The sequence below is a fragment of the Camelus bactrianus genome, chromosome X (genome assembly GCF_048773025.1).
Source record: "Camelus bactrianus isolate YW-2024 breed Bactrian camel chromosome X, ASM4877302v1, whole genome shotgun sequence".
In the NCBI taxonomy this organism is placed as follows: domain Eukaryota; kingdom Metazoa; phylum Chordata; class Mammalia; order Artiodactyla; family Camelidae; genus Camelus; species Camelus bactrianus.
Genome location: NC_133575.1, coordinates 12,257,313 through 12,285,312, shown reverse-complemented (window position 1 = coordinate 12,285,312; position 28,000 = coordinate 12,257,313). Strand labels below are relative to the sequence as shown.

The window sequence follows — 28,000 nt, the reverse complement described above, 5'->3', positions numbered from 1 at the left end:
TAAGTTTTAAATGGGGTGCTTTGGAGAGTAAGAAATCTAGAATGAGGTGTGGCTAGAGACAGAGGGAGTCGGGCTCTCTGGTCCAGTAGAGAATGCAGCACAATGTCCTGGTGATTTCTTCTGAGAGTTCTGAGATGACCCTTATTCTCAGGGCAGACGACACGGAGACAGTGAGACTTGATCCAGGCAGACATCAGCTGGCAGAGGAGGCCCGAGAGAGCTTTTCAGGCTGACACCAGCCAGCAGCCAGGGTGGCGGAGTCTGGGGTACAGGAGGCCAGTGAAGCCGGCTGGACGCGGCAGGTGGAAATTGAATGCTTTGGGAAAAGACTTAATTCCTCTTGAGGACCTTCTCTGTATTTCCTCATAAGAAGGAGAAGGACTTGACTGAAATGCTTGGTTCTGCTTTACTATATAAGAGATAAAGTTCTTTGTTCTGAGAGAACAGAGGCAAGAGGCCAATTAGGAAGGTATTGAGTTTGAAAGAACTGAAAGAAATCGGGATAAGGGGAAGAAATTTTCAGGCCAGAAAAATTGTTTTTGCTTTCTTATCTCTTCTCAAAACATTGATAGAGAAAACCAACTTCTAGTTCCTGGTGTGATTAGATTGTTAGGAAGTTTAAGAATAAAAACCACATCACACAAAAAGCCTTGGCTGGGTTAATGAGGTGATTTGCAAAGCATTTGAAAAGAGGTTGCCAGGGGTTTAGGGACTTGGAAAGTTTGTGCCACTGTGATCTGATGGGGAGTTTGAAAGGAGCAGAGGAGGTTGTGGGGTGGTGCTCGGGAGAGGAGGGAGCCAGCCAGCCAGTCTCCCCGCCTCCGCATGGACAGCCCACACTGCAGGGTCCCCCTCTCCCCTGCTGCTTCTTGCCTTTTGCTGGGGAAACCATTTGCTAAAGTGGATTTGTGGAGATGGGGGCTCACAGGTCTGGGACATAGTTCCTTTAATTGTAGCAACAGATGGCATTTATGTCCCCCTTAATGGACTGGCTCTGTCCTGAGCCTTTCACTCACAGGAAGTTGGGGAGTGGTTGACAGCCCAGCCCCTGAGCCACGCTGCCCGTCAGAGCCCTCTCCAGCCCCAGCTATCAGTCACCAGCAGTGTAGCTGCTGACTGTCCATTCTGCATCTGGAAAATGGACATCAGAGAAGCTGCTGCCTTGTGAAGGCTAAAACAGTTCTGCATGTGGGTCCTCAGAACAGTGCCTGGCCCAGAAAAGCACTATTCAAGAGTGGTGTTGGGACTGTGAATGTGAAAGATTATTGTATTGACCTGTGATTCTCTCAGAGCTCAGGGTAAACTTTAGCTAGTGACCTGTGTTAGGAATGGGGTGAGGGGTGGGGTGGCGGGAGGGGCGGAGAGATGAGCCGAGTGGTTGGGGGCAGGCAGCCCCTTTGTATTGCAGGTTCTCTCCAGCCCCTCTCTTCTGGTTTCCAGGCTCCCCAATCTGCTAATATGGACTAACAGAAGAATACAGAAAATCTAAGAAAAGAGATTTAAAAATGGGACGAGAATACTAATTTGGAGGGGATCAGGAGAGGAAGTACAAGCAATGGAAGAGAATGTGGCACTGCAGTGTAGAGTTAAAGGCAAGGATTAGCATTTTTAAACTAGAACATAAGCATTTTCATAATAGAAAATTGAGATAAAAGCAAATCATGAAAAGTAAAATTAGGGAAGGGGGTAGAGTTTAGATACTTAAAAGAAATGAGATGTTTTCTGAGAATTAAAAGAATGATATGCTAAAATCCAAAAGCAAAAAACGGAGGAGAAAGATGGTGGCCGGCCCGGTCTGTGCACTTTCTAAGCCCTGGTCCCTAGGACATGATGTACATCTTTTCAGTTATCCCTCTCAGCACCCCTCGGACCCAGCCATGTTTTGCACGAGAGAGAGGCATCGCAGCAAGGTGAGGTCACTTGTTAGAAAGTCATTGAGCTGATTTCAGAGCCTAGACTCTTTAAAAAAATTTTTTTTTGGTGGAGAAGGGGGAGGTAATTAGGTTTATTTATTAATTTTTAGAGGAGGTACTGGGAATTGACCTTGTGCATGCTAAGCATGTGCTCTACGGCTTGAGCCATACCCTCCCCCTCAGAGCCTAGACTCTTGACCACCTCACTCCACTGAATGGCTGGACCTTAATCAAAAAGGGATCCCCTGGGTTTCAGGAGGAGTGTCTTGTGGGAGGAGAGCTGGGGGTGCAGGGAGTGAAGAGCCCACCCCTGGCTTCTAGAAGCCGGTCAAAACCTGGTGCTTGATTTGACGGGGGATGCAAGCACTGAATCAACCTTGGACTGAGCAGTTGGGCCAGTGGGACCAGGTAGGGAATGGGAACAAGTCAGATGGCCATGTGTGAGAAATGCCGTGGCTTAAGCTTAGCAATCTGTGGCAGCTACACTGGGCCTCGGAGTTAGGGAGGCCGTGGAGGGGTGGTGGTGGGGAACTGGGGCAAATTGATAGGTCCTTTACCCACCAAAGGAGTAACCACTCCAACTGAGATTTGCATGTAGAACTGTGGACTCACTGTTGCCAGTTTTCTAAATTTTTAAGAGGATCTGGAAATCCAGTTTTATGAGATATCTCCTGATTTTTAAATGTTGGCAACTTATTTAGAAATTTTTTTTAGATTTATTTATTCATTTAATTTATTTTTTTTGATAGACTTTTTTTTTTAGAGCAGTTTCAGGTTTACAGCAGAAGTGAGCAGAAAATACAGAGTTCCCACATAGCCCTTCCCACCCACACATATATACTCCCCTACCCTCAACATCCCTCATCAGTGTGGCATATTTGGTGCAATTGATGAACCAACATGGGCACATTATTATCAACCAAAGTCCATAGTTTACATTCTATGGGTTTTGACAAATGCATAGTGACATGCAGCCACCACTATAGTATCATACAGAATAATTTCATTGCCCTAAAATTCCTTGTTTCTCCATTTATTCATTCCTCCCTCCTTCCCTTTCCCCAAACCCCTGGAAACCTTGATCTTTTTATTGTTTCTGTAGCTGTGCCTTTTCCAGAATGTCATTTGGTTGGAGTCGTACAGTTTGTAGCCTTTTCAGACTGGCTTCTTTCATTTAGTAATGTGTCTTTTTATTTAAAAATTTAAAACACAGTCTGTCTACCAACACTATGCAAGCCATGTACACCAAAAATCTGCACTCTGGACAGCCTCTTAGGATGTCTAAATTAGACAAACATCAGCAAATCCTTGCACATACGTGGAGAGCTCCAGCTCCTATAATGCCTCATTAGCACAGGCAAGGTTCTGGGCAGTCTTAAAAGGGAGTCAAATTAAGACACTAGTGCAGGAATTAAAAGACGTTTGTGCAAAAGCAAGGCAGTTCTACCAAGAGAAAGGGATACCGAAGCCCATCAGGTAGTGATTTGACCTTTTGTACATGCTATGGGTGATTTCTTCTAGCGCCTGGAAATAGGAAATGTGGAGCCCAGGTGAAAGGCAAGGATCAGGAGGTACAGAGTGGTAGCGTGTGGCTGACAGCATCCAGAGGGGGTGGAAGTGGGAGAGGAAGGGAGGGTGTGATCTTGGGCAGGGGTCCCCCGTTGAGGATGCAGATCAGGTAAGTGGGGCAAGAGGGGCACAGAGAGGAGCAGAGGTCATAGATGGGGGAAGGGGACGTTACTCAGGTCCCAGCTGAGGGCAGATCTGCTGGGTTTTAGAGAGCAGTTTAGTGAAATAATAGGAATGAAAGCCGAGTTGCAAAAGGTAGGGATGGGGGTTTGGATAAAAGGTGAGTCAGAGGAAGAGGGATGTGGGCGGAGAGCCAGAATGTGGCTGTATAACTTTTACGTTTTCAAATTTTAATTGTGGTAAAATACACATAACAAAATTCATGATCTTAACCATTTCTGTGTGTACAGTTGAGTAGTGTCAAGTATATTCACATTGTTGTATAACTGATTTCTAGAACTTTTTCATCTTGCAGAGCTAAAACTTTTTACACATTAAAAAACAACTCCCCATTCCCTCTGCCCTCAGCCTCTGGAAACCACCATTCTATTTTCTCTTTGTGTGAATTTGACTACTCTGGGTACTTCATATACATGGAGTCATCCAGTATTTGCTTTTTGTGACTGACTTACTTCACTTAACATAAGGTCCTTAAGATTTATCCATGTGGTAGTATGTGTCAGGGTTTCTTTAAGGCTGCGTAATATTCCATTGTGTGTATATACCACTTTTTTAATGTTCTACTTTAAAAAATTTTTTTTATTGATTTATAATCATTTTACAATGTTGTGTCAAATTCCAGTGTAGAGCACAATTTTTCAGTTATACATGAACATGTGTATATTCATTGTCACATTTTTTTTCTCTGTGAGCTACCATAAGATCTTGTATATATTTCCCTGTGCTACACAGTATAATCTTGTTTATCTATTCTACAATTATGAAATCCCAGTCTATCTCTTCCCACCCCCTGCCCCAACCACTTTTGTTTTTTTAAATCCGTTCACCTGTCCATGGACATTCGGGTTGCTTCCACCTTTTAGCTTGTACAGCTTTTTGGGGGGAAAATTTTTGGCTCTGAAAAGGGGAGAGAAACAAATCAGGCTCAGTTGCTAGGATTACTAACATGAGGATGAGGGTGGGCAGGATTGTTAATGGGTTAAATATATATTATATACAAGACAGAATCTACCCAGTAGTGAATTAGAGGAGACGGTGTGATTTGGTAGTGTTTTGTTTCTGATGCCCCTATTATATGCTTTGTTGGTGTCTTGCTGCCATATTGGGAGTGTTTTATAGGTCCTAAGACTTTATCAGTTGTCTTTCTCTAAAGCATTGTTGCCACTTGCTTCTTAAGTGAACATTAAGCTTATATGCAGTTAATGTCTGTTGCATTTTATTTTGTCTGCAAAAAGACTAGGACAGAAAGGAAGACCACATCACTTTGTTGTTGTTGAGGATGTCCCCCTGTGCCTAGGCTCACCTCATGGCATGTGTACTAAGTAAATCCATCCAGAGACATGCTCCTAACAGCATGGTATACTTACCGTAACTGAGGGTCATTGCACTCCATGCCTGGATATAGTCTGCACTTAGGAACATCCAGTATCTCGCTTGTCATTGATTGTCCTCCTGCACTTCCATTGACAGTGTGGCTCACTGGTTCCTAACTAGGAATGCACACGGTTTCACTCAGTGCTTTGAAAAAACCCACATGCCTGGGCACTCTCCTGAGAGCATCCAAATCAGAATCCCTGATGCCAGGGCCCTGGAGTGAACATTCTTAGTTTTCTTTTGTTTTTAAGGTGTTTTCACCTGGTAACATTCTGAGCTGATTCTCAGATACTTTTAGAGGAATTTTTAATTTTTTCTCTTTTTTCATGGATATGGCAGTGGATTAACTTCATAAATTCATTCCTGACAGATTTGTAAGTGACTCAGAAAGATTGAGTGCACAAAACAACCTTTCCAAAGTTCTGTATACATACATGTATACATTCTTTCTCTTTCTACATATATATATATATATATATATATATATATACACACACACACACACACACACACACACACATACATAATACATATAGATGCTTCATTCATTAAACAAATATGTATTGAGTCCCTGCTTCTGTGCCTGACGCTCGTCTCAAGAATTGAGGGGACAGTTCCCTACCTTGTCTGTTACCTTGTAGAGCTTATGTTCTGGCTTCCATTCTTTCTGGTTGGATTTCATAGTCTAGAGATAACAGTAGCAATCACATGGTTTACTTACTGTTTTAAGTGCTTCACGTATTTTGATTTATTTCATCCTTGCAACAACCCTGTGAAGCAGGGACTATCGTAACTGCCATTTTACACACGAGGAAGCTGAGGCAGAGAGGTGAAGTAATTCGCCTAGGCCACACATCCATTAAATGGTAGGGTGGAATTTAAAGCCAGGTGGTCTGGCTCCAGGGTCACTACAACCTCTTCACTTCCTGTCATCCCTGGGATATCTTAGCAAACACAAAGGTGCCTTAAGCCAGGCAGCAGGCAGAAGTCTTGCAGGTTCACCAGTGCACACGATATCCTGCTAGTCCCAGTGACTCAAATAAAATTCTTCAGTGTAATTCCTTATATCGTAATTTGGAGATTTTTGCCATTTCCTCACCATCTCTGTTAATATTGGCAGGCTTTAGTGTTACATCTGCTTCATCATCGATTGTAATGAAGGAAGCGGAGGAGAGATTTTGGACTCTAGGAGGAAAAAAGTCAATCCCCAAATCAGAGGTCATAGTGGAGTCAGGATCCTCTCAGTCAGGTCCAGATCTTCAGCTGCTTTTTTTGGTAACTTCATGATACAAATGCTTCCACTTTTTTTTTTCAACTGGGCATTATTGTGCTCTAACTTTCCATTTTTCCTTTCATTTTTATGAACTGATAGTTCGAGTACAAAGGCTCTGTCTTGAATGACCCCCTGTCAGTGTCATGTCGGAGTTTTCCCCACTGTTTCCATTTTTCTTCTAAAACATATCCCTTCAATACTAGCTGTCATTAACATCATCACCAGGGAGCTCACTGTTTTTTGGGGGTGAATTCTTCGAGGTCAAAGTTTAGTCAAAGGATAGGCATATCTTTAAGGTGGGATGTAAACCAATGTGACCAGCACTGTGTGAGAACAGAGGTGGCCGGTGTAGTGGAGAAAACATTGGGCCAGGTGTGAGGAGGACTGGACTCAAGATGGGACTGGGCTGCCAGCGGGGCGGGGCTTTGGGCAAGTCCTTTGATTTCATTTTCTTCTTTTGTAAAATGAGCCCTGTAGTGAATCTGCACAGAAGTGATGGTGCAGACATTAACTAGGGCTCTCAGTCTGGCAGGCAGGTGTGTAAAAGCACACATCTGCTGGAGTCCATGGTGGACTTCCCTGGATGCCCTGGTGATGGCTTCCTTGAGAATTGCTTCAGGGTTTCAAAGAAGCTACTCCTGTCCTATAGGATAAGAAGAAAATCTAGATTACTATCTGGAGTTTAGTTCATTTTGTAGGCTTCTGATAGATGGATAGAGATCAAAGAGATTTCCCCCCTACCACATATGCCCTGGATGTGGTTCCAAATCTGCTGACTCTAATATTAATCTTACTCTTGTATCTTTACAGGGAAACTTTATGGTGATGTTCCTTTTATAGAAGAAAGACACAGACATCGGTATGAGGTATGGCTTCCTCACTGAATTACTGAAGAATATAGATGCTTAGTGCGAGGAACCCCAGTGATTACAGGCAGGCCTTTGGAAAAGGTGTCCAGCCTGGTATCCACAGGGCTCCGGGGACGGGTACCAGATTTCCCAGAGGAAGCAGGTAGGGGCGAGGAGACTCTGGTTTTTGCTTTCCAAAGGCGAAATTTTTAAGTATCTGCACATGGGATATTTCAAGATTCTGTGTGACCCTAAGTGCTGTCTCTTGGACCAAGATAAAGTTGTCATCCTTCTCCTTAACCTCCTGCACTTTATTTTGGAAGGGTTGGAAAAAGGGAACTTGCATCTTCTCAATCAGATGCCTCTGGGGATAGGAATATATCTCTGGGTATCACATGATGGATTCTTGGTTTGTGAGCCTCTTGAAAGTTGCATTGAGCATGAGGCTTAGTGTCACATGATTAAGAGTAGTTACTATTGAGATTGCCCCACGAGAAGCATAGGTTCCCCAAAATGCAGATTGTCTGTACCGGGATTACTTGGTGCGTCAATTATGATGCTTTTGACTGCGAAGAATCAAAATTCCTCTCATAAGTCACTCAAACCAGCCTAAACAATAAGGAAATTTATCTTAGGTCACAGCTAGTCCAGAGGCTGGACAGGCCCCAGGCATGATACAATCTGGGCTCCTGCTGTCTCTGGGATGCTCTTGGCCCTACCCTTTTCTGTGCGTCTGCCTTTTCCTTAGCCTGATCTCCCTGGCAGTTGTAAGATGGCCACCAGTGGCAGCTAAGGCAACATGCATCTCTCCTTGACATAGAGTTTTTTTCAGTCTGATTGGGTCAATTTAGATTACCTCTCCACTTGTGAACTAGTAACGATTGCCAGGGCAATGCTGAACCAGACTTAAGCCTGGGTTCTTGCATCATTCATCTGCCAAGAGGAATGAATTTACCATGTTTGGCTTAGACCAGTTAGGACCAACTTCTAGAATGGGGGAGATGGCGTCCTGTGGGCCATGTGTGGGTGGAGTAGATACCCGAACAAGCCCAGGGTTTTGTTTTGAGGGAGGACAGGTGGGAATCAATGCCAAGTAGGCTACCAGTAGTGTCACTACAGTAGTGCCACTGTGGTGTGTGCAGTGATAAGGGAGTTGGGGGATGGTGGTGAGAGACTATAGGGTATATTTTTAGATTGATTATGATGTTGGTTGAAAGTCTCTGTAAATACACTAGAAACTATTGAATTGTATACTTTCAGTGGGTCAGTTGTATAGTATGTGAATTATATCTCAATTAAGTTGTTTAAAAAGGAAAAATAATTACAAATTATGAGAACTAGCCTAATGTTAAAAATAAAACTAAATGGGGTTAAGATTGAGACGAGGTGGGACCCCACTTAGATTTTCGATGAGAAAGCACATTCTGTGAAGGAGAGGCTGTAAAGTTTGGGAAAGGGCCCCTGATGAGGTGAATGAGGGAAGGGGCCATGAGCCAGGTAGTCAAGTTGTCATCTGTCACCAATATTTTAGTAGAAAAGTTGTTCCAAGCTTCTCTTTAGAGCATTTATGTAACTATACATAAAGAAAGCTTTTGGTTTAGTCACAAGGAAATAAGGTTATTTCAGTCCTCAAGCAGATTTGTGATATGGGGAGAGAGAGTTAATTACATATGACTCAGGGGAAGAAGCAAATATGGGGACAGCTGTAAACAGCTAGTCTCAAGGTTTCAAGACAGAATATCTGTGTCACAGTCCTACTTTTTTTATTATGTAAGTGTTAGGTGTACAACATTGTAGTTCAACATCTGTATACACTGCAGAGTGATCACCACCATGTGTCTAGTTACTGTGCATTACCACACAGTTGACCCTTTTCACTGATTTTGCCTACACCCTGCTGGTCACCGCTCATCTGTTCTCTGTATCTATGAGTTGTTTTTGTTTTATTTTGTTTGTTCATTGGTTTTGTTTTGTTTTGGAGTCAACATATGAGTGAAGTCATATTTGTCTTTCTTTGATTTATTTCACTTAGCATAATACCCTAAAGGTCCACCCATATTGTTGCAAATGGCATGATTTAATTCTTTTTTATGGCTGAGTAGTATTCTATTTATCTGTCTATCAATCAATCAATCAGTCAGTCACATCTTCTTTATCCATCAATGGACACTTAGGTTGTTTCCATATCTTGGCTATTGTAATTAATGCTACAATGAACATAGTGTGTATATATTTTCTTGAATTAGTGTTTCCATATTCTTCAAATAAATACCCAGATGTGGAATAGCTAGGTCATGTGGTAGTTCCATTCTTAAGTTTTTGGGGAGTCTCTATATTGTCTTCCATAGTGGCTGTACCAATTTAGTCCCACTAGCACTGTGGCACTTTTTTCCACATTGTTTCCCACATGTGTTATTCCTTGTCTTTTTGGCAATAGCCTTTCTGACAGGTGTGAGGTGATATCTCATTGTGATTCTGATTTACATTTTCCTGATAATTGCTAACGTTGAACATCTTTTCATGTACCTGCTGGCCATCTGTACGTCCTCTTTGGAAAAATGTTCACATCCTTTGCCTATTTTTCAACTGGGTTTTTTTTTTTTTTGTTCGTGTGTGTGTGTTGAGCTGTATGAGTTCTTTATATATTTTGGATATTAACCCCTTATAAGATACATGATTTGCAAATTTCTTCTCCCATTTAGTAGATTTCCTTTTTCGTTTTGATGATGGTTTCCTTTGCTGTGTAGAAACTGTTTAGTTTGATGTAGTCCCAGTCCTACTTTTTGAAACTCATCTTTGGGCAATAGAAGGTGGGCCTCCCAGAATTAGTGGCTGTAATTAGACTATTTCTAAGGTTCATCCTGAGTTTAAAAATAGGCTTTGGGGTTTGAATATAGAAATTAACTACTATTTAGAGCATCACCAAAATGGAAAACCTACCCAGTTTGATGGAAGACATTTTCATAAGCTGTTATGTCTGTATTGCTCTTTTGCCCAAAGACACTTAATTTCTTGTTTTTCCAGGTAAATCCTAACCTGATCAACCAACTTGAGCAGAATGACTTAAGTTTTGTAGGTCAGGACGTCGATGGGGAGAGGATGGAAATCATTGAATTGGCAAGTAAGTAGACTTCATTTTTGAAAATTTTGTGGTGATTGTGGTGAGCTGATGTCTTTTTGTCAATAGTAGGCATACAAAGATAGAACTTGAGCTCCATTTTCCTTGCTCTCTTTCTTTTCCTCTCTCCTTTGAATAGATATGCAACAAAATATAAATCATATGCACTAAATATAAAGTGCATGAAAAAACAGGCCACTTATAATCCCAATAATTTTGGAGCCTATTAGTGTGAATCTCCTGTACAATGATGTAGTGTTTAAGCCTACCAGCCCTCCCAGTAATGTGTACGGTTCCTTAACCATCACTGTGTGCTGCCGGGGGCGTCTCTTGTTGCTAGCCTCTGAGTTAGGCACTCTGGGGAAGGCAGGCAGCCTACTGTTGAGAATCCCCTTCCTCTGAGGAGGAATGGCCCAGTCTCCTCCTCACTGCACTGCTCATGACTGCAGCGCGAGGGACAGTAATTTGTTGGATAAACCACCCTTGTGTATTGAACGCTTAGTGTGTATAGGATACTCTAAAAATGGTAGCATAATTTTCTAGAGCCTTCCTCTCCAATCTGTATGCTTTAGGTTCCAGATAACCTGGACGACTTACTCTTCTAATTTTCCTACTTCTTTTTCCATCTTAGCCAATGTCACTGTTCTACTTCCAATTCCTTTTGTGTAGTTTTCCTTTTCTGTCCCTCATCTGTTCAGGTACCTCAGAAGTCCCAAGCAGAGAGGAGAATTGAAGTTGGGAAAGGCTTCTTTGAGTGCAGTAGCATGTTTCCTGGACCCAGAAAAAGGGAAAGCAATGGACATTGAGTATGCACTCACCGGGTGCTTCTCACTAGACCCTTTGCTAGGGACTCCACGTGCCTTATGTAACTTACAAGGCAGGTGATGTTATTCCCACTTTACAGAGGAGACTGGAGTGGAAGGAGGTTAAGCCACTTGTCAGGGCCATCCAGCTGGTCACTGATGGACCTGGAGCCAAGCCAGGTCATAGCTTCCTTCTGCCCCTACCTCTGTGGCATTTTATTGCTCCTCTTGTTTTCAATGAACGTTCCACCTAAGATGATCAATCCATGCCTGAAATTTTAAATTAGAATATGAGGATATATTTCCTGTAGTCTTTCTGATGAAAGTACCCATGATTTACCATTTTTATCCTGTGGGTCACTGTTTGGTGTTGAAGTCTCTGAAGTCTTCCTTGTGGGACGGCAGACAAATTTCTTAAGCTTATTACTGTTTGTTTACTTTGTTCAGGTACTTTTTCTCTTTAATTCTCCTGGCTCTCATTATTGTCAGCAAACACTTGGAAGTGTCTTTCATTGCAAGGATTTAGTTTCCCATTGACAGTTTCAAATTTCATGTGGGTTGGAAGGGAAATGAGAGCCACTGTAAAACCTTACAATTTTTAAAAAGCTGACTACTAGGGAATTCATTCTATTAAGAAAAATTTCCCAGAAGATTTTAATCTTAGCCACCCTTACCATATCCATGAATCGGTACCTTCCTAAAGGAGTTCCGAAAGGAACAACAGAGCTTGAGATGAGTATGTCAGAATTTGTTTCAAAGCAATTAAGAACTTCATTTAAAAGAGATTTTATCTAACTGATAGAACATCATCAAACTAAAGACTGTTTAGTCTTTTTCCTCATATTAGCATAGGGGATCTTTTTGATAAAGTGATTCAGAGCAATGATCCATTCTTTCGAATGTTCTGTCCCTGGCTATGACGTGATCCGTTGCTCAGCTGTAGTGGTACAAAAACACAATTATTGTCTCCTTCTTTCAAAGACATCCCTACATGCTGTGCTGCAAGATTCATCACATCTTCAGTTTAAAGCTTAGTTTCTTTTCTATGGGTGGATGATTTCTCTTCTACTTTTCTTAAGGGAGCACGTTCCTGGGAGAAGGTGGCATTCTCACCAATCTTTCATACCCGAGTGTCCCTGTAATTTAAGGAAGCTTCTTCCTAGTTGTGATGTAGAGGATTTCTGCACTGGATTTGTCTGGATTCAGAGCTGAACCTACTGCAATGGTGTAATATTCTGCCCTATTCAGTATGGTAGCCACTAGCTGTTTGTAGCTTATTTAACACTTGAAATGTGCTCAGTTAATTTAAATGAATTTAAATAATCACCTGTGGCCAGGGGCTACCATTTTGTTTAGCAAAGCTTTAAATGATAATCTTAGGAGAATGGATATTGCTGTTCAATCATCATTTCCTCACTACTGAGCAGTAGTTTTAGGTCTCCAGTGTTAAGTGATGGGAATTTGTGATTTTGAATTCCATACTTGGTTTTTTGATCATTTGATAAAGCATCTCACTGAAAGGTTTGAAATTATATTTATTTCATCCTATAAAGCTCACATTTTCTCATCTTCAGTTTGATATATATATGGCAATGAAAATGATTTTTAAAGTAAGGAATACATACCCACCATACTCTACTATCGAAATTATGGGATTAGAGAGTTGCCCAGTCTCTAATTAGGAGTTGCTTCCTAATCTGGGAGTGAACATAGTTTTTGAGAGTTCTGATTGGGGAAAGGTATTTGTAATCCTAGAAAACTTCTACCCAGATTTGGAAATGTTGCCCATTCATTTTTACTATTCCCAAGCAGGGAATTCCAGATACCTGAGAAAAGCTACCTTTCTGTTCCCATTATATCTGGGAAAACTTGAATTGCTTATATAGGGGCTTCTTACAGCCCTCAATATGAAATAGCTTAATTTGCCCTCTGATAATCTAACAAATATGTGTTCATTGTAAAGGAACAGTATTCACACGATACAGAGAAGTATAAGAAAGAAAATAAAAATATCTTGAACTCTTGCCACTTTGGGCCATGACCACCATTAACATGTTGAAAGGCCCTCCTTTTATCACTCAGAGACTCTTCATCATGAGAGATAAATTGGCATAGGCTGAAATACGAGTGCCTGGTCAACTTCGTGGTGCTATCCGGGATTAATATTCAACCCAAAGCTGTGACTAGAAAAGCAATTATACCTGCTGCATTTCCTGGGGGCTTGTCCCTTGGGAAAGGAGACCTTGTCGGAAATGGCCTGAAGCCATCTAAGAGAAAGAGTGACTTTGAGTTAGCCTGAACTATGAGGATACCAGGGTGTTGAGGCAGGGGACCTTTCCCCCTCTCTACCCCAATTGAGTTCTTGTGGCTGGACTAATAATAATATTGACACAAGGCAGATTAGCAGGAGAAAAAGAAGCAAATTTTAATTTGTGCACATTGAAGTCTCATACAAATGGGACCTAACAAGTGGCCAAAGCAAGCTGCTTTTATAGAAAGAGAAGCAGTAAATTTGTGAGGAATTAACAGGACAAAGAATCAGGCTTTGGGTGCTTAATTAGTAAAGAATCTAAACAGAGTTTGGGGTTGGGGTTGGGGTAGTCAATTAAATTAACAAGGTTTGTTTATATAGGCTTCTCTGTCCAAATTCCCTATTCTACCTCCAGATGCAGGGAGGGCACCTTTCACAAGGGAGATTTATTTCTTGCTTTCAGGGAGACAGAGAGGAGGGTCAGAGCATTCCTCTTGCACCAGCTCTATCTTAAGTAACTTTAATTCAAACTAATCAATATGCCATTGAGGCATATTTTGGGGTGCCTGCCCTGGGCCCAATGGAAATGGAGGCAGTGTAAGTCTCTGAAGGGCCTTCAGATAGCAGGCAGATTTGGGGAAAGCAGATCAAATTACCATTAAAAAACTTTTGCTTAACTTTGCTCACTCTTAACACCTTCCACAAATAAAATACTAGATCTCATTAGTGAGATGTGTTTTGCAACTTGGAATTCTACTGCCAAGATGGATCATGAAAATAACTGGCTCTGACAGTAACAAGTTAAATAATCATCTTACCATTTAATGGGTTTTCTTATTTAAAGATGAGAAGACATTTAAAGCTATTCTCATATTTGTCTGCTTCAGTTGTGTCATGATTATTCTCATTTCAGATCACCCCTATTTTGTCGGTGTCCAGTTCCATCCCGAGTTTTCTTCTAGGCCGATGAAGCCTTCCCCTCCATACCTGGGGCTGTTACTTGCGGCAACTGGGAGCCTGAATGCCTACCTGCTACAGGGATGCAAACTGTCTTCCAGGTAACCAGCTTACTGTTCCTAGCAACAACTCAGGATGCAGTTATCAACATCTTAGGCTTCTCATCAAATTTAATATCATTGTAGGATTTTTTTCCCAAAAGTTGAGAATCATTTTTTTCCCCTCTTAACATACCTTTTTCTTTTAATGAAAATGACTTAGTCACATCTACAGTGGTAACATTTCAGCTTTCCAAATCATTCTGATGCTAAGTATTGTTTTAGAAATTTTTGTCATTTTGGTAAGTGAAAAAAGGGGGTTTCTTTTGTTAACTCTTTGATTAAAAAATATATATGAATATTTTATGTGTTTATTAGCTCTTTGTTTTATGAATAGCCTGTTCATAGCCTTTGCCCTATTTTCCTTTGGCAATTATCATTTTTTCTTAATGATTGGTAATCTATATATAAAGAACAGTGATCCTTTGTTAGGTTACAAATACTTTTTCAAAGTGATTTTGTTTTTCTTCTAAGCTGTTAATGGTCTTTATTAGTTTTAATCTTAGTTTTTATTTTCCCTAAAAAGTTTTAAATAAAGACTTTGTGTAGTCCTTATTTATGTATATTTTTAAGTTTATGTAGTCATATCTTTTACCTGTATGGATTATGTCATTAGTATCATGCCTAAAGTCTTTCCCTATCAAAAGATAGTTATATAAATGATTACCCATTTGTTTTCCACCAGTACTTTTATGGTTTCAATTTTATAGTTTAAATTTTATAGTAATCTATATGGACTTTTATTTTTGGTGTAGTGTGTGAGGTTTGTGGGGTAGGGATCTGCCTCCCCCGACCCACCCCCACCCTCACCCTGCCACTTGTTAGTCAGTTGTGTGGATTAGATTTGTTTCAGGGATTTCTATTTTGTTCCATTGATGATTTCATCTCTTTTTTCATAGCATTATTGTAAATCAAGCCCTTATCTACCCTGCTCCCATTATTATTTAATATTTTAAAAAATGTATCTTGCTGCTATTCTAGATGAACTGTACAATGATTTTTATTTTTTTATTTAAAAATTTTTTACAATCATTTTTAAAGTTAAGTTTGAATAAAAAAAAATCCCTTAGGGATTTTCATTAAGATTTCTTTACATTTAAATATGACTGGGGAGAATTTACATCTTTACTTAGTCTCTTGTAAGAATATTGTATGTAATAACTTTAAAAGTGAAAGGAACGAACCAGAATCATGGACTTGGGTAGAGTTATTACCAGGATAACCAGATATATGTTATTTGGAAGATTACCACTGCAGACCCTCATCCCAGCAAATAACCCTTGTGACATTGTGATAGAGGACTGCAGGATCGCTGCGTCGTTGTGTACATGTGTGCTTTGTTACACAAGCCTGCTTGTTTGCAACATTACCTGCTAGGAGAGGCTCACAGTTCTCTAGCATTTCCTTTACTTGTGTGTTCAGAGGGGAGCATCTGTATGTATTTTGTGTGTTGGGCATCTTGCTTAATTAATGATCACTCTTTACACTCTTGAACCAGTGCACTGGTTTTTACCCTGTGCCCTATGAAGCTGGAGTCCAGGCTGCTGTGAGGAGTAGGCTATGCAGTGGGAGATGGGGGGTGGGGTGGAAGGGTGGGCGGTAGCTCCAGGCTCTTCCCTGCTTTAGCTGAGCAGCTCCACTTTTTCTGACTCATGTGGCACGGTGTTGTATGAGATTGCACATGGAAATGAGCTTCTTGTGTTCTGAGGCTGCGCAGCTTACACGGCAGGGACATTCCAATCTGGTGCCATGTCGGATGTATGTGCTGACCCTTCCTGCCACTTTATTGTCTCTGTTATTTTGGGTGCTCACACATGAAAGGAGGATGACAGTGGAACAAGTTAGATGGCTGAGAGAAATAATTCATTCATAATAATTCATGCATGACTACCTGGTTGTTTGCAAATATCAAGTAGTATGTGAATGGTGTCTGTGTGCTGGGCAGTGTGCCACTTTCCACCTGGGGGCTGGTGGTCTATGGGTAAAACTCACCAGTAGTTTCTGAGAAAAGTGACTGCTTGCTAGCAACTCCTGAGCAAGACACAGTATGTCTTAGAAAGGAAAGACCTCTTAACAAAACTCTGATGCTAGTATTGGAATTCCAGAGTAGCTGGCTTCCAGGCTAGTCAGAGAATCCCTGTGCATTAGCCCTGAAATGGAGTGTTCCTTAAGAGCAGCCAGCATGTGATTTATCTTTGTTTCCCTGGCTCCCTAGTATGCAGCCGTTCTTTACTACCTATTAAAGTAATGAATGTAGGTAGCAGGGGAGGATATAGTATAGTCTGATCTTGACACCTCTCAGGGAGTGGTTGCTCATGACTTAATCCAGCAGCAGACACTGGGCTTCCAGGAGAACCTTGCCGGCTTGTCCCTGCCTTTTCGGTGGTCAGTGACCACCGAAAAGCAAATAACTGCTTTGATGGCCCGGCTCTAATGTGAGCTGAGTTGGGACTGTATGTCGATCAAACAAGATTACTGTTTGTATTCAATCCTCAACAGTGTGACAAGAAATATGAACACTAGAATAATGACTTCCTTTCCTAGAATTTCTGGGCTAATAATATTTAAATGGACAGCACGTGTACAGCCGATGTCTTTTTAAAACCCACAATGAAAAATTCCTTGGCTTTGAGCAAATGTACCTGGGCTGTAACCTTTGCATTCTGCCCTGTGGAGAACGTTTGTCTTAGTGTCTGGGAAGTTGCAGTAAGAATATTATTTTGGGCTCTAGAGCTGGTGAGCTAACCTCTCAGCTACTCTGGTATATATCGGATGGCAGCCGTTACGAAGACCAGTCCACTGGGTTTTAGATTTGTAGTGGTCTGTTCAAGAGGCATAATAGCGTTAGGATAGAATTTTTTATGTTTTTGTAAGCTACTCAAAAGTACTTGCCAAATTAAACTAAGTCTTGTTTTAGGGGTCCCCCAAGACTGCCCACACATTTGGTGATTCACTGGAAGGAATCAGAATACAGTTGTACTCGGCTAGAATTGATTTCGGTGACACCGTAGGCAAACCCAGCTGGGTCAGTAAGGGGAAGAGGAATAACTAGGGTATGGAGAAGTCTGTCTGCAGGTTTCTTATGCTCTCTCCTTCCTGAGAAAGGTCACAGAGCTCGTCCTCCCCCCCAGCAGTAAAAGTGCAGTGTGTGATGTTTATGCCCAGAGAAGCCCGTGTGACACTCAGAGTTTAGGGTTTCTTTAGGGGGCTTGTCACATGGGCCTTCTCTGCGTAGCAACCACCCAAATTCCAGGCTCTCAAAAGGAGAACAGCATTCACCATAAATCACATTGCTTGTACAAAGAGCCTAGGCCCAACGAAATAACCTTATCAGTTAGTAATGGAGAAAACATTCTGCAAGCTAGCTAAGTTCCCCTGCAGGCAGGCCCTTCTAAAGATAGCAGCCTCAGGCCTGCTGTGTTAACTCTTTTGCGCAAGTCTAATAAACATTTTTAGAATAAAGAAATCCAATGGGAAATTATGGTCCATTAAATAAATCATTGTAATTATTTGCTGATATCTCTCCCCTGGTGTCTAAATAGAATTTGTCCCATGTATAAACGGTAACCACAGATTTGTATGGTTTGGCTGGCATATAATGTCATGGAATGAGACTGCTTCATGTAAATGTAGTGAAGAATTTTAGGAGATTTATGCTAAACAGAATATCCAAAGGTTCTTGTAATTGTGAGTTCCTCAGTATCTAGAAACAAAGCACGTGCTCTCTGTCCAGAATTCCATTTTTAAGCAACTAGAAAGAGAAGTGGTGTGGGAGTCTAAAGTTCCTAGGTTGTTTTTCAGCCCCTGTTGTCTCTGGGCAGACCCTCAAGGCTCTGAGGAGCAATCACTCCACACTGAGCTTGGGAAAGATGTCCAGTTTTTGTGATGCTGACATCTATCATGCCCTTCTGTGGGTCCGAGTCGAACTCTCCTGCTTAGTTAGTGCTTGTTCTATGTCAGGAAGCAAGACCCTAAATGGGGTTCAGTCAGCAGTTCACAAAAATGCGGCTTTTTGGGGAAACGTGTTTTTAAAGTATAAAACTGGAATCTTAAGACATGTGAGTAGCATTTTATTCTAGATTTTAGAATCCTGGATTCCATGTCTCCATCCAACACATACTATCTCTTGTGCAGAAAAATTGTCTTTTTGTAGTGAAACAGGAAGCAGGCTGGTGGAGAAACAGCAGGAAGGAAGTTTCTCCAAGATGCGCTGTATTCATTTGGCTGTTTCAGACCAAACTCAAAAGTTGAGAGTCCTCTCTAATCAGAGGGTCCTTAAAGGAAGTACAGACCCGGAGTCAGTGCCTTCCATTCCTGATCGCTTGTGTGCTCCTGGGATCGCCGTCCGTTCTCTCCTTTGAGCTCACCCTTCCTGCTTCACTTTTCTCTTTGAATCTCAGCAGCAGTCAGGGAGTGAAGGCACCCATGTCCTTTGCCATCATCCCTGGTCTCCCTTCTGTGACTATTGGACTTTTCCTTCTAAGTGACCTGCTGACTTCCAACCTGAGAAGATTTTGTTTTCTGTTGACTTCTAGCTGTAGCATTACAGAAAATTTGGAAAATAGAGGAAAGCATCTGTAAACCTATAAGTCTGACAGTCATTGTGCTTGCTTTTGAGTCTTTCTTTCCCATCTTTAGTGTATATCCATATATGACTCATTTCATGGTTGTAATCATAATAGTGAGTATGTGCGTGTGTGTATTTTTTCACAATTCTTTAATTGATTGATTGAAGTATAATTGGTTTACAATGTTGTGTTGTTTTCTGGTGTACAGCATAGCCATTCAGTTACACACATATATATATTCCTTTTCAGATTCTTTTTCATTATAGGGTATTACAAGATATTGCTACACAGTAGGACCTTGTTGTACTCAGTTCTTTTGTTTTGAAAACGTCCAAGCCTATAGAAAAGAGGAAAGAATACTGTAGTGCAAACTTGGACACTTTCACCTAGATTCATCAATTGTTGCCCTTTTAGCACATTTACTTCTCTCTCTTTCTCTCTGTATAAATTTATTTCTGAATCACTTGTAAGTTGCAAACATCATAGTATTTCCCTCCAAATACTTTATCATGCATTTCCTAAAATGGAAGACATTTTCTCACATAACTAGAGTCTCATGATCACACTTAAGAAAATTACCATTAAGTCAATGACATTGTTTAATATCCTGTCCATATTTAAATTTCTCCATCTGTCCCCAAATGTCTCTTTACCTTTTTTTAAATTAAAAAAATGTAATCAGTGCTCAATTTTAGGTTCATTTGGTTCTGTTTCCTTAGTTTCTTTTAATCTGGGTAAATCATTCTGTCTTTTTCAGTTCTTCATAACACTGACTTTTATGAAGAGTCCAGGCCAGTCATCTTGTAGCAATGACCAGAATGTGAATTCATCTGATTGTTTTCTCACAATTAGAATCAGGTTAGACATTTTTGGAAGAATTGTTCACTGGGGCTGTTGTGTACTTTATGAGGACCTGTCAGGAGGCACATAAGGCATGTAACATTCCCTCTCTCTTGTCACTCGGTGGATGATGTTGAGTTTATCATGTAGGTAGAGTAGTGACTATCTGGATGTCTCTTTTGTAAAGAAACATTTTTCTCTATTTTGGTTTCTAAAATACCACCCCCCCAAAGTGAACTAGGGTTCCTGGAAGAAATAGCTGGTTCCAGGTCTAGGGCAGGAAAAGTACAAGATGAGATTGGAATATATTGCTGGACTTAAAGGAAGAAAGAGTTCAAAAACCAAGGGGGAGGTTTGTATAAGATCAAAGGAACACACTTGAAAGGGTTCCTGCTGGCCTCATTTTGCACAGTTTGAACAGGAAAAAGAATAATTACAGCATTGGATTATAACATACTACATTTCTTACAAAAATTCCATAGTGCTACTCAGGAAAAACATAAAGGCCAATTAAAAAAATGTAGAAGCAACCCCCAATATAATCACTGAGTCAAATAAGGGTCATCAGTGGATGCCAAAGCCATTTGATGAAAGGTCATGGAAAACAGTATAGTCTTATGTTCTCAAAGCATTGCCAGAGTCTTTCTTAATTACAGAAGCCTGTCTTTTGACCTTAACACCTTATACGCATTTTTTCAAGTTGCATGATACTCATGGTGTTTAATGACGGTATACTTCATCATTCACTCAACGTGCCACATGTCCTAACGCTCACTCCATCCTCGCTATGGTGCTGGGCATAAGAGAATTAAGAACTAGTCGAATAAGAATACATGTCCTGTCCTGGGGGACTTACTGTGTAGTTATAATGGTTCTCTACATTTTGGGGCTGACAAATCACCTTCTGAGAATGTGATGAAAGTGGGGGGCTCACTTCCTGGAAAACTGTACACACATAGCAATTTGAACATCATTTCTTGGTGTTCATATCCCAGAAGCCCTCCATCTATTGACATTCTTCTAGGGAATCCTCAGATACAGACCTCCAGCTAAGAAAGGACACAGATGTGCAAGTGCTCAGCCCCCACGGTGTAGGAAATAAGCCTTACAGCTTGTCTCTCTTTGATGGCCGCACCCCAGGAGCACTCCCAGGCTCTCAGGATTATGACTAACATCAAGATAAACATCTTCCTAGTAGTGTTACCACCATCCATTTCATCCACACACCTGACTGAACTCCCACGAGTGAGCTCAGATTCCTCTCCATGCCTCCTCATCTTCCATAGTCAGCAGGTCGTGGAGAATTATGATGTTGGAATCCACCTGCCCTCCCTCTGTCTTCTGCCAGGCTGAAGGGAGTGTGCCTGGGCTTCAGTGCATGGGCTCTGGAGGCAGGACCTGCTGAGTTCAACCCAGCTCTTTCATTTCCCAGCTGGCTGCACCCTCACTCTTCTGTGCATCAGTGTCTTTGTAAAAAGGGGTAGGAATAGTACCCACTTCACATGGTAGTAATGAAGATTACTTTTTTTTTTAATTGAAGTATAGCCGATTTACAATGTTGTGTTAATTTCTAAAGATTACGTTTTATACTAAATGTAAAGCATGTAGCACAGCGCCTGGTCTGTGGTAGGAAATTAAATGGGAATTCTTGTGTTGTTATCATTGTTAATTTCACCTTAGTTCCCATCGCCGTCGTCTCTTGCAAAGCCTCCTGCCTGGTGTCTATGGCGCTAGCTCTCGTCTTCTCAATCCATCTTCTGCCGGCAGAATGGTGAAAGGTCTTCCTAGTTTGAGCTTAAAACTCTAAATGGCTTCCCCTGACTTACAGGATAAAATGCACACAAATCCATATGGAACAGCTTGCAGTCCCTGAACTTCCCCAGAGGGTTTAATGCCTTTGCTTCGGCTCTCAGAGCTCCCTTGGCTCCTGATACACATTCCTAAAGTGCTTAGTGACAGGGGACTGCCAATCTGTAGCCTGTTAGGATGCCGGTTCACCAAATCATTATTGACGGTGGGCATTGGAAGTGGGAGTGGCCTCTCCGCTGTTGATAAAGAGTGTCCATTTCTCCCTTTAAGTCATCCTTATCCCACTGGGTAGCTCTTTCTCTTTGACTAGGAGAGTGAGATACTCTTTTTCTCCTGAGTGAATCTGACATGCATTTTCCAGCAGTGTTTTAAACTTGGAATCACCTTGCCTTTTTTTTTTTTAAAAAAACCTTTGGGCTGCATGGTTGATGTTGCCAGGAACCATTCGTACAATATAAGGTGCAAATATTTTATTTCTGTGAGGTCAGTGTGGGTGAGTGGAGCAGGTGCTATGGGTTTATTTTCTGGGTCTGTTCCATAGGGGGTAATTTTTTCTAGGTTCCCCCACTCCTAAACCTCAGGATCTTCCTCCTGTAGGGTTGCTGTGAGGAACAGTTGTGATGGTGCTTTGTCAGCTTTCAACTGATATAAAAATACTACTCTCCCTGTTTTGTTACATTTCAAGCAAAAGTGAACTGGAAAAAAAGATTCTTTTTTTGCTTTCTTTTTTGACAGTTCTTTGAAATATCTTTTAAGACTGCTCCCCTACCATTATTGTTTGACTGCAACATCATACCTTGAGACTTTTTCTGGTAAAGCACTGGCGATAAACCCATTTGAGTACACCTTCCCTCAGGGATTAAATGTTGCTTAAAAGGTTCTCTTTATTGATCGTGGTTCACTGCCTGCTGATGATGTGGTATCAGCCAGGAACAGAGTTAATAGTCATATAGACTACTGTGCTTTGAATGCCCTGCCAGGGTCGCGTTCTCCCACTTACTATTCAATGCAAAACTCATTCAAAGCGTACTAAGTTTTTATTCCATTGCTCTTATGTTTTATGACTTCCAGGGGCTCTGTGAGAAGGAAGTAAGTGTAGCAGTAACAGTGCTTTGGGGGAAACTGTGCATGGCAACCTGTTTTGAAACATGCTTTTCCCTCATGAAATGGATTTCAATATAAAGTATTGTAGGAACTTACACATGCTGGGAATCATAAGTATGCCATTACAGTTTTTAAGATTCCAACCACCTCTTTCTGTTAATAGAGAAGAAATGGTTTAACATCTGCCTTGGGACAGCATAGAAGGTGGGCTTCATGAGGCATTACTGTACCCTTGCCCTGGTGTCTTGGAACATGTTTTCTCATAGTGGGAATTTATTAGGAACCAGGAGTCTTTGACAAACAGACTTGACTATGACAAGCCTTTTGTTTGTCAAAGAACCACAGGTAGACCATTGCAGTCAAGTCTTGTAAGTCAAGCCAGTGTTGTAAGGATTGTGATTCCCATGCATTGCTGCTGGTGATTTTATCTTGTAAGGAATAGTGCAGTAAAAAACTTAAAAAAAAAAAAAAAAGAGTGCTTCCATTATTTAGGGGGCACATGATAGCATGAGAGATATTTGCTGTGATTTTAATTGACTGTAGATAGCCAGACCTTAAAAAAAAAAAAAAAAGGCCTTTCTTAGGGAGTAACAAGGAGAATCACTGCATGGTGATTATGATTTTTTTTACATCATTATTAATTTCTTTTTAAACCAGTGCTATCCAGTAGAACTTTCTGCAATGATGGAAATGTTCTGTCATCTGCACTGTCCAGTGGGGTAGTACCAGCCACATATGGCTATGGAGGACTTGAAGTGTGGCTCAGTGTGAATGCGTGGGGAATGGAATTTTAAATTTAGATAGCTGGTGTGGCCACTGGCTACCATATTGGACAGTGCAAGTTTAAAACTTTCTGCTCCTCAAATGTAACAAGACACCCATAAATGGATCTGTATCGTGTGGCATTTCATAAAGTTTAATGTATGAGACCCTAATATCTAATAACCCTCTCGACTAAGAAGTATTTGTGTGTGTGTGTGTACAGAGATTATTCAAAAAGACAAGGTAGTCTTAAGATAGAGCTGAGATACCTCAAATTAACTAAAAATATGCCCAAATAAGTAAATCTTATGACTTAAGTCTGTACTGTGTGAAACAAAAGTGAACCCCTAAGTCTGATGTGGCACAGAGTAGTGCCACATTTTATTGGCTGTGCAGGAGCCACTGCTGTACCACACGTGGATGATGATCCACATTTTATTTCTAGCACTTGTTTTTTGCTGGCACATAAATGCCATAAAAAGCAGCAAATTTAGCAGCCATGCCTATGTTGAGAATGCTGTTCTTGAGGTATGGTGATTCATTTGATTGTCCTACCTTCGCCCCTGAACACATAGGACAGAAAATTAGCGAACCCAGTCGCTTGCCCTGGAACCTCCCTTTGTTAGTTTCAGCCTGTGCTATTTTGATGTGTTGGCAGAGTTGGGGGCTGACAGTCGTCAGACAGGATATGACAACCATTAGCTTAAACGGACCCACCCAAGTCCACTTGCTCATGTGGGTAGGGAGTTACTCTTGGTACCAGAAACAATTCTGAAAATCATGCCCTTGGCAGCTTTCACGGCTTCTTTATATTTCCATGACTTTGGAGAGGTAGCATGTTGTAAAGATGTAACCCCCATAAACAGTAACAGCTCATGTTTGTATATAGTTTCAGAGCACATTTATGCATTCTCCTTTGGCCCTCATAACATTTTGGTGAGGTCATAGGTATTGTCACTACTTTTTCCTAGATTCTCAGGATAGGATTCTGGCTCCACCTTGAACATGCTGTGTTCTATGTCACCTGAACATCCTTGGCCTTCACTTCTTCTCACAGAAGGAGTTGAGTGCACCTTCCATGTCCCCCTTTGTTCTGTAGAATTGGGAAGGACTCTGTGTTTGTGTAGTGAGAATGCATGGTTATATAAGGATATATCAACTTTTGGGGGCTGTTTTTTTAAAAAAAAAAACATTCTTCAGTTATTCCTGTGTTTTCTTTATTGGAAACCCATTTGTAACAGTAGGAGTGATTTTTCTGAATTAAAATCTAACTAGGAGGTATCTTCTACTTGATTAGTTTTAATGTTATGTTGATTTATGTGTTTATCTAACACATCTTGTCTTTTCTGCCAATTCTTTCTTTGTTTTGTTTTTTGAGGGGTAATTAGGTTTAATTAATTAATTAATTAATTAGTTTTTTAAAAATAGAGGTACTGGGGATTGAACTAGGACCTCATACATGCTAAGCACACGTTCTACCACTGAGCTGTATCCTCCTCCCGTTTTTTGCCAGTTCTTAATTTTTTTCTGTCTCTTCTCCATACTGTAGCCCCACCCTCTACCCTTTCCAGTGTTTTGTCCAAAAGTCAGGGAGGAGACCAAGATTGTTAGGATTTTGTTTATGTGTTTATTGATACTTGCTCACTATGTTTAGAGTAAATCTTTCTTTTCTAACCTGTCAGCATAGGATTTCTCCAGTTGTTCCCTCTCCTCCCTTTAAAAAAAAAAGTGGATTTCACCTCTTACGGAATTTAGACTTCTATTCTACAAATCAGTAAAAACTTGACCAAGGTTAGGAATGGGTCAGGCATAAAACACTCCCTGGCAGTGTCGTCTTTATAGATCAGTAGAACTCTTGAGGAGTTGATCAACCTGCTGAGTTACTTGGAACCGAGCAAGAGGAACCCCAAACTGAGCCTATGGCTTGGAGTGAAAGTACAGTTGCAGACCTGTCTCATGGAGATGGTGTAATTTCTATAGGAACCCAACATGGCAGCATCTATGTCAATAATCAGTCCTACATTGAATACTGCATGTAGCTCAAGGTAGTTGGAGCGTCACATAAAGTTTCTAATTTGAAAACAGCATAATTGTGCAAATTATATCTCAAACCCTTGGACCTATGAGAATGTTTGTTGGAATGGAAAACTTTTATGCTGTTGACCTATATTAGTGGTCTTCAGAAAATTATAAATTTCAATCTAAATGGACATGCTTTTATAAATTTTCTGAATAAGGTACTTCCAATTTAAGATAAAAGCCAGTTACCAGTTCCTCTGACAACAGGAGACCGTTGTGTGTGGTTGGACTAACGTCTTCCTGTAGTGACTAGGAAGTGGTAATAGATTATTCCTTAGTATTTTCTCGGAGTGGGGCTTAATTATGGAAAGTGTTTGGGACTGTAAATAGAATAATTGTCCAGAGTTTTTTTACACTTTGCTTAATTAGTTCCTCCTTTGCTCTAGTGACAGATACAGCGATGCCAGTGATGATAGCTTTTCAGAGCCAAGGATAGCTGAGTTGGAAATAAACTGAAACTGATACATGACTTGGAATAACCAGCACTGCCTGAGAGGGTAAGATGGAATCTTTATGTTCTTGTTTGTTTTACAGAAAGGCTGTTGTCTTGGTGTAGAAGGGAGCATTGCAGAACTTGTCTCGCAGGATCTGCCGGCCCGGGATGCTCCTGTTTAGTGCAGTTAGCAGGACAGACTTGCCAGCCGATCATGCTTTTGGGGATCTGGAATGCACCCAAGAAAGCTTGCAGTTAGGAATGCACCTGAGGCCATAAGAAATAGATCCGTGCACCTATAAATGGATACGTGGAGGCTGTAGTGCTCAGAGTTGTAATAGTCTAGGTGAAGGCTCAACAAACTTGTTCTGTAAAGGGCCAGATAGTGGCTATTGTCAGTGTTGTCAGCCTTGTAGTCTCTGTTGCAACAACCTCACTGCCTTTGGAGCCAGAGAGCAGTCTCAGGCAATACGTAATAAACGGGCAGGGCTGTGTACCAATAAAACTTTATTTCCAAACCCAGTTTGCTGACCCCTGGTCTAGGTCACTCAAGGAAAAGCAGATTTCCTTGGGTTTGTTTAAAATAAGTGTTTTCTTACAAACTTACTGTTACCCAAGGGGAAAGGGGATGGGGGAGGGATACACGCTACTATATATAAAATAGATAAACAACAAGGTTCCACTGTATAGCACAGGGAACTATATTCAATAGCTTATAATAACCTATAATGGAAAATAATATATATGTATAACTGAATCACTATGCTGTACACCAGAAACTAACACAACATTGTAAATCAACTATACTTCAATTAAAAAAAAGGGCACTTTCTTTCTTTGTGGGGATATGCCAGAGACTGACTTGGCTTCCAAGGGCAGCTTATTTTTCCCACGGCTCCTTGAGATTTTATTAATGGAGACAACAGGCTGGATGGCTTTACTCCATTCATGCTCAGAGGCAGATGCTGCCTGGACAACCCTAGGGGTGGGGCAGGCCTTAAACTGTCCTTGCTCTCGAGTAGGGACAGCAGCTTTTGGAAAATTTGCTCCTACATGGGCTCTCCTCCTGGTTCACTTAAGGGGCCCCAGGGAAAGCACATCTGTGTCTGTTTAGATTTGCCTCAGACATGGAGATCTTTAGGATAAAACTGAAAAGGTGCAAAGATGAGTTGGGGGTACCTTCAAGACTTCTGTTATTCAACTTCTTTTTTATTGTTGTTGTTCTTTTTTTTCTTTATATTATTTCAACTTCTGATGTTGCCAATACTTGTATTCTTTTTTTTTTTTAAAGCTCTGAAATAACTAAAGGCAAGACGAAGAACTCTCTGAAGAAATCAGCACACTCTTATAGAATCACTTTCTTCTCCACCAAACATGGGATGTATAGCCTCGAGCGAAATCTAATAATACCACTTCCTGAACCAGAATCAAAGGGGTGGTTTTCTTTTTTCTCCAGAAGTAGCCTTTAGTTCTCACAAATTTCTTTAGCTGATTAAAGTTTTCCCAACAACCTTATGGGCAGAAAGTGTGTTCATGTTTTGTCCAGTGGATGGTGATGTCCAGGTGGTGGCCAAGGATCCAGGTAACTAAACCTTCTCTGGGCTAGATGGGAAGGCTGGCAGGCACAAGTGAGAACTTATTTTGAGTCAAAAATGAGTCATTCTGTTACCTAAACTCAGCCACAGATTTGTGAGTAGCCCAAGCTTATTTCAGTTTCTTACTCTGTTTATTTCTACTTAAAAGTAAGATGAAACAGGTCTAAGACTGGGGGTGGCAGGTGAGACCCTGGCCTCGGGCAAAGAATTTAAGTGGGCATTAAAAAAACTGAGGAATCAAGATTTTTTTTTTAATTTTTATTTTTTTAAGATCGGTTTTATATATATAAATATATATATATATATATATATTTAATTGAGGTGAAATTCACAAACCATAGAATTAACCATTTTAAAGTGTACAGTTCAGTGGCATTAGGTACATTCACAGTGTTGTGTAACCACCACCTCTATCTAATTCCAAAA

General features: G+C 40.9%; 1 protein-coding gene across 2 annotated transcripts in view; it reads left to right on the top strand.

Annotated features, from left to right (window-relative positions):
• Positions 1 to 27,494, top strand: part of CTPS2 (CTP synthase 2) — a 95,735-nt gene extending 68,241 nt beyond the window's left edge. For both annotated transcript variants that reach the window (XM_074359405.1, XM_074359404.1), the window contains exons 15-19: positions 7,120 to 7,175; positions 10,182 to 10,278; positions 14,243 to 14,387; positions 25,933 to 26,043; positions 27,271 to 27,494. In XM_074359405.1, the coding sequence (XP_074215506.1) occupies positions 7,120 to 7,175; positions 10,182 to 10,278; positions 14,243 to 14,387; positions 25,933 to 26,002 (368 nt within the window). In that variant the 3' untranslated portion in view covers positions 26,003 to 26,043; positions 27,271 to 27,494. The remainder of the gene's footprint in view (positions 1 to 7,119; positions 7,176 to 10,181; positions 10,279 to 14,242; positions 14,388 to 25,932; positions 26,044 to 27,270) is intronic.
• Positions 27,495 to 28,000: the final 506 nt, after the last annotated feature.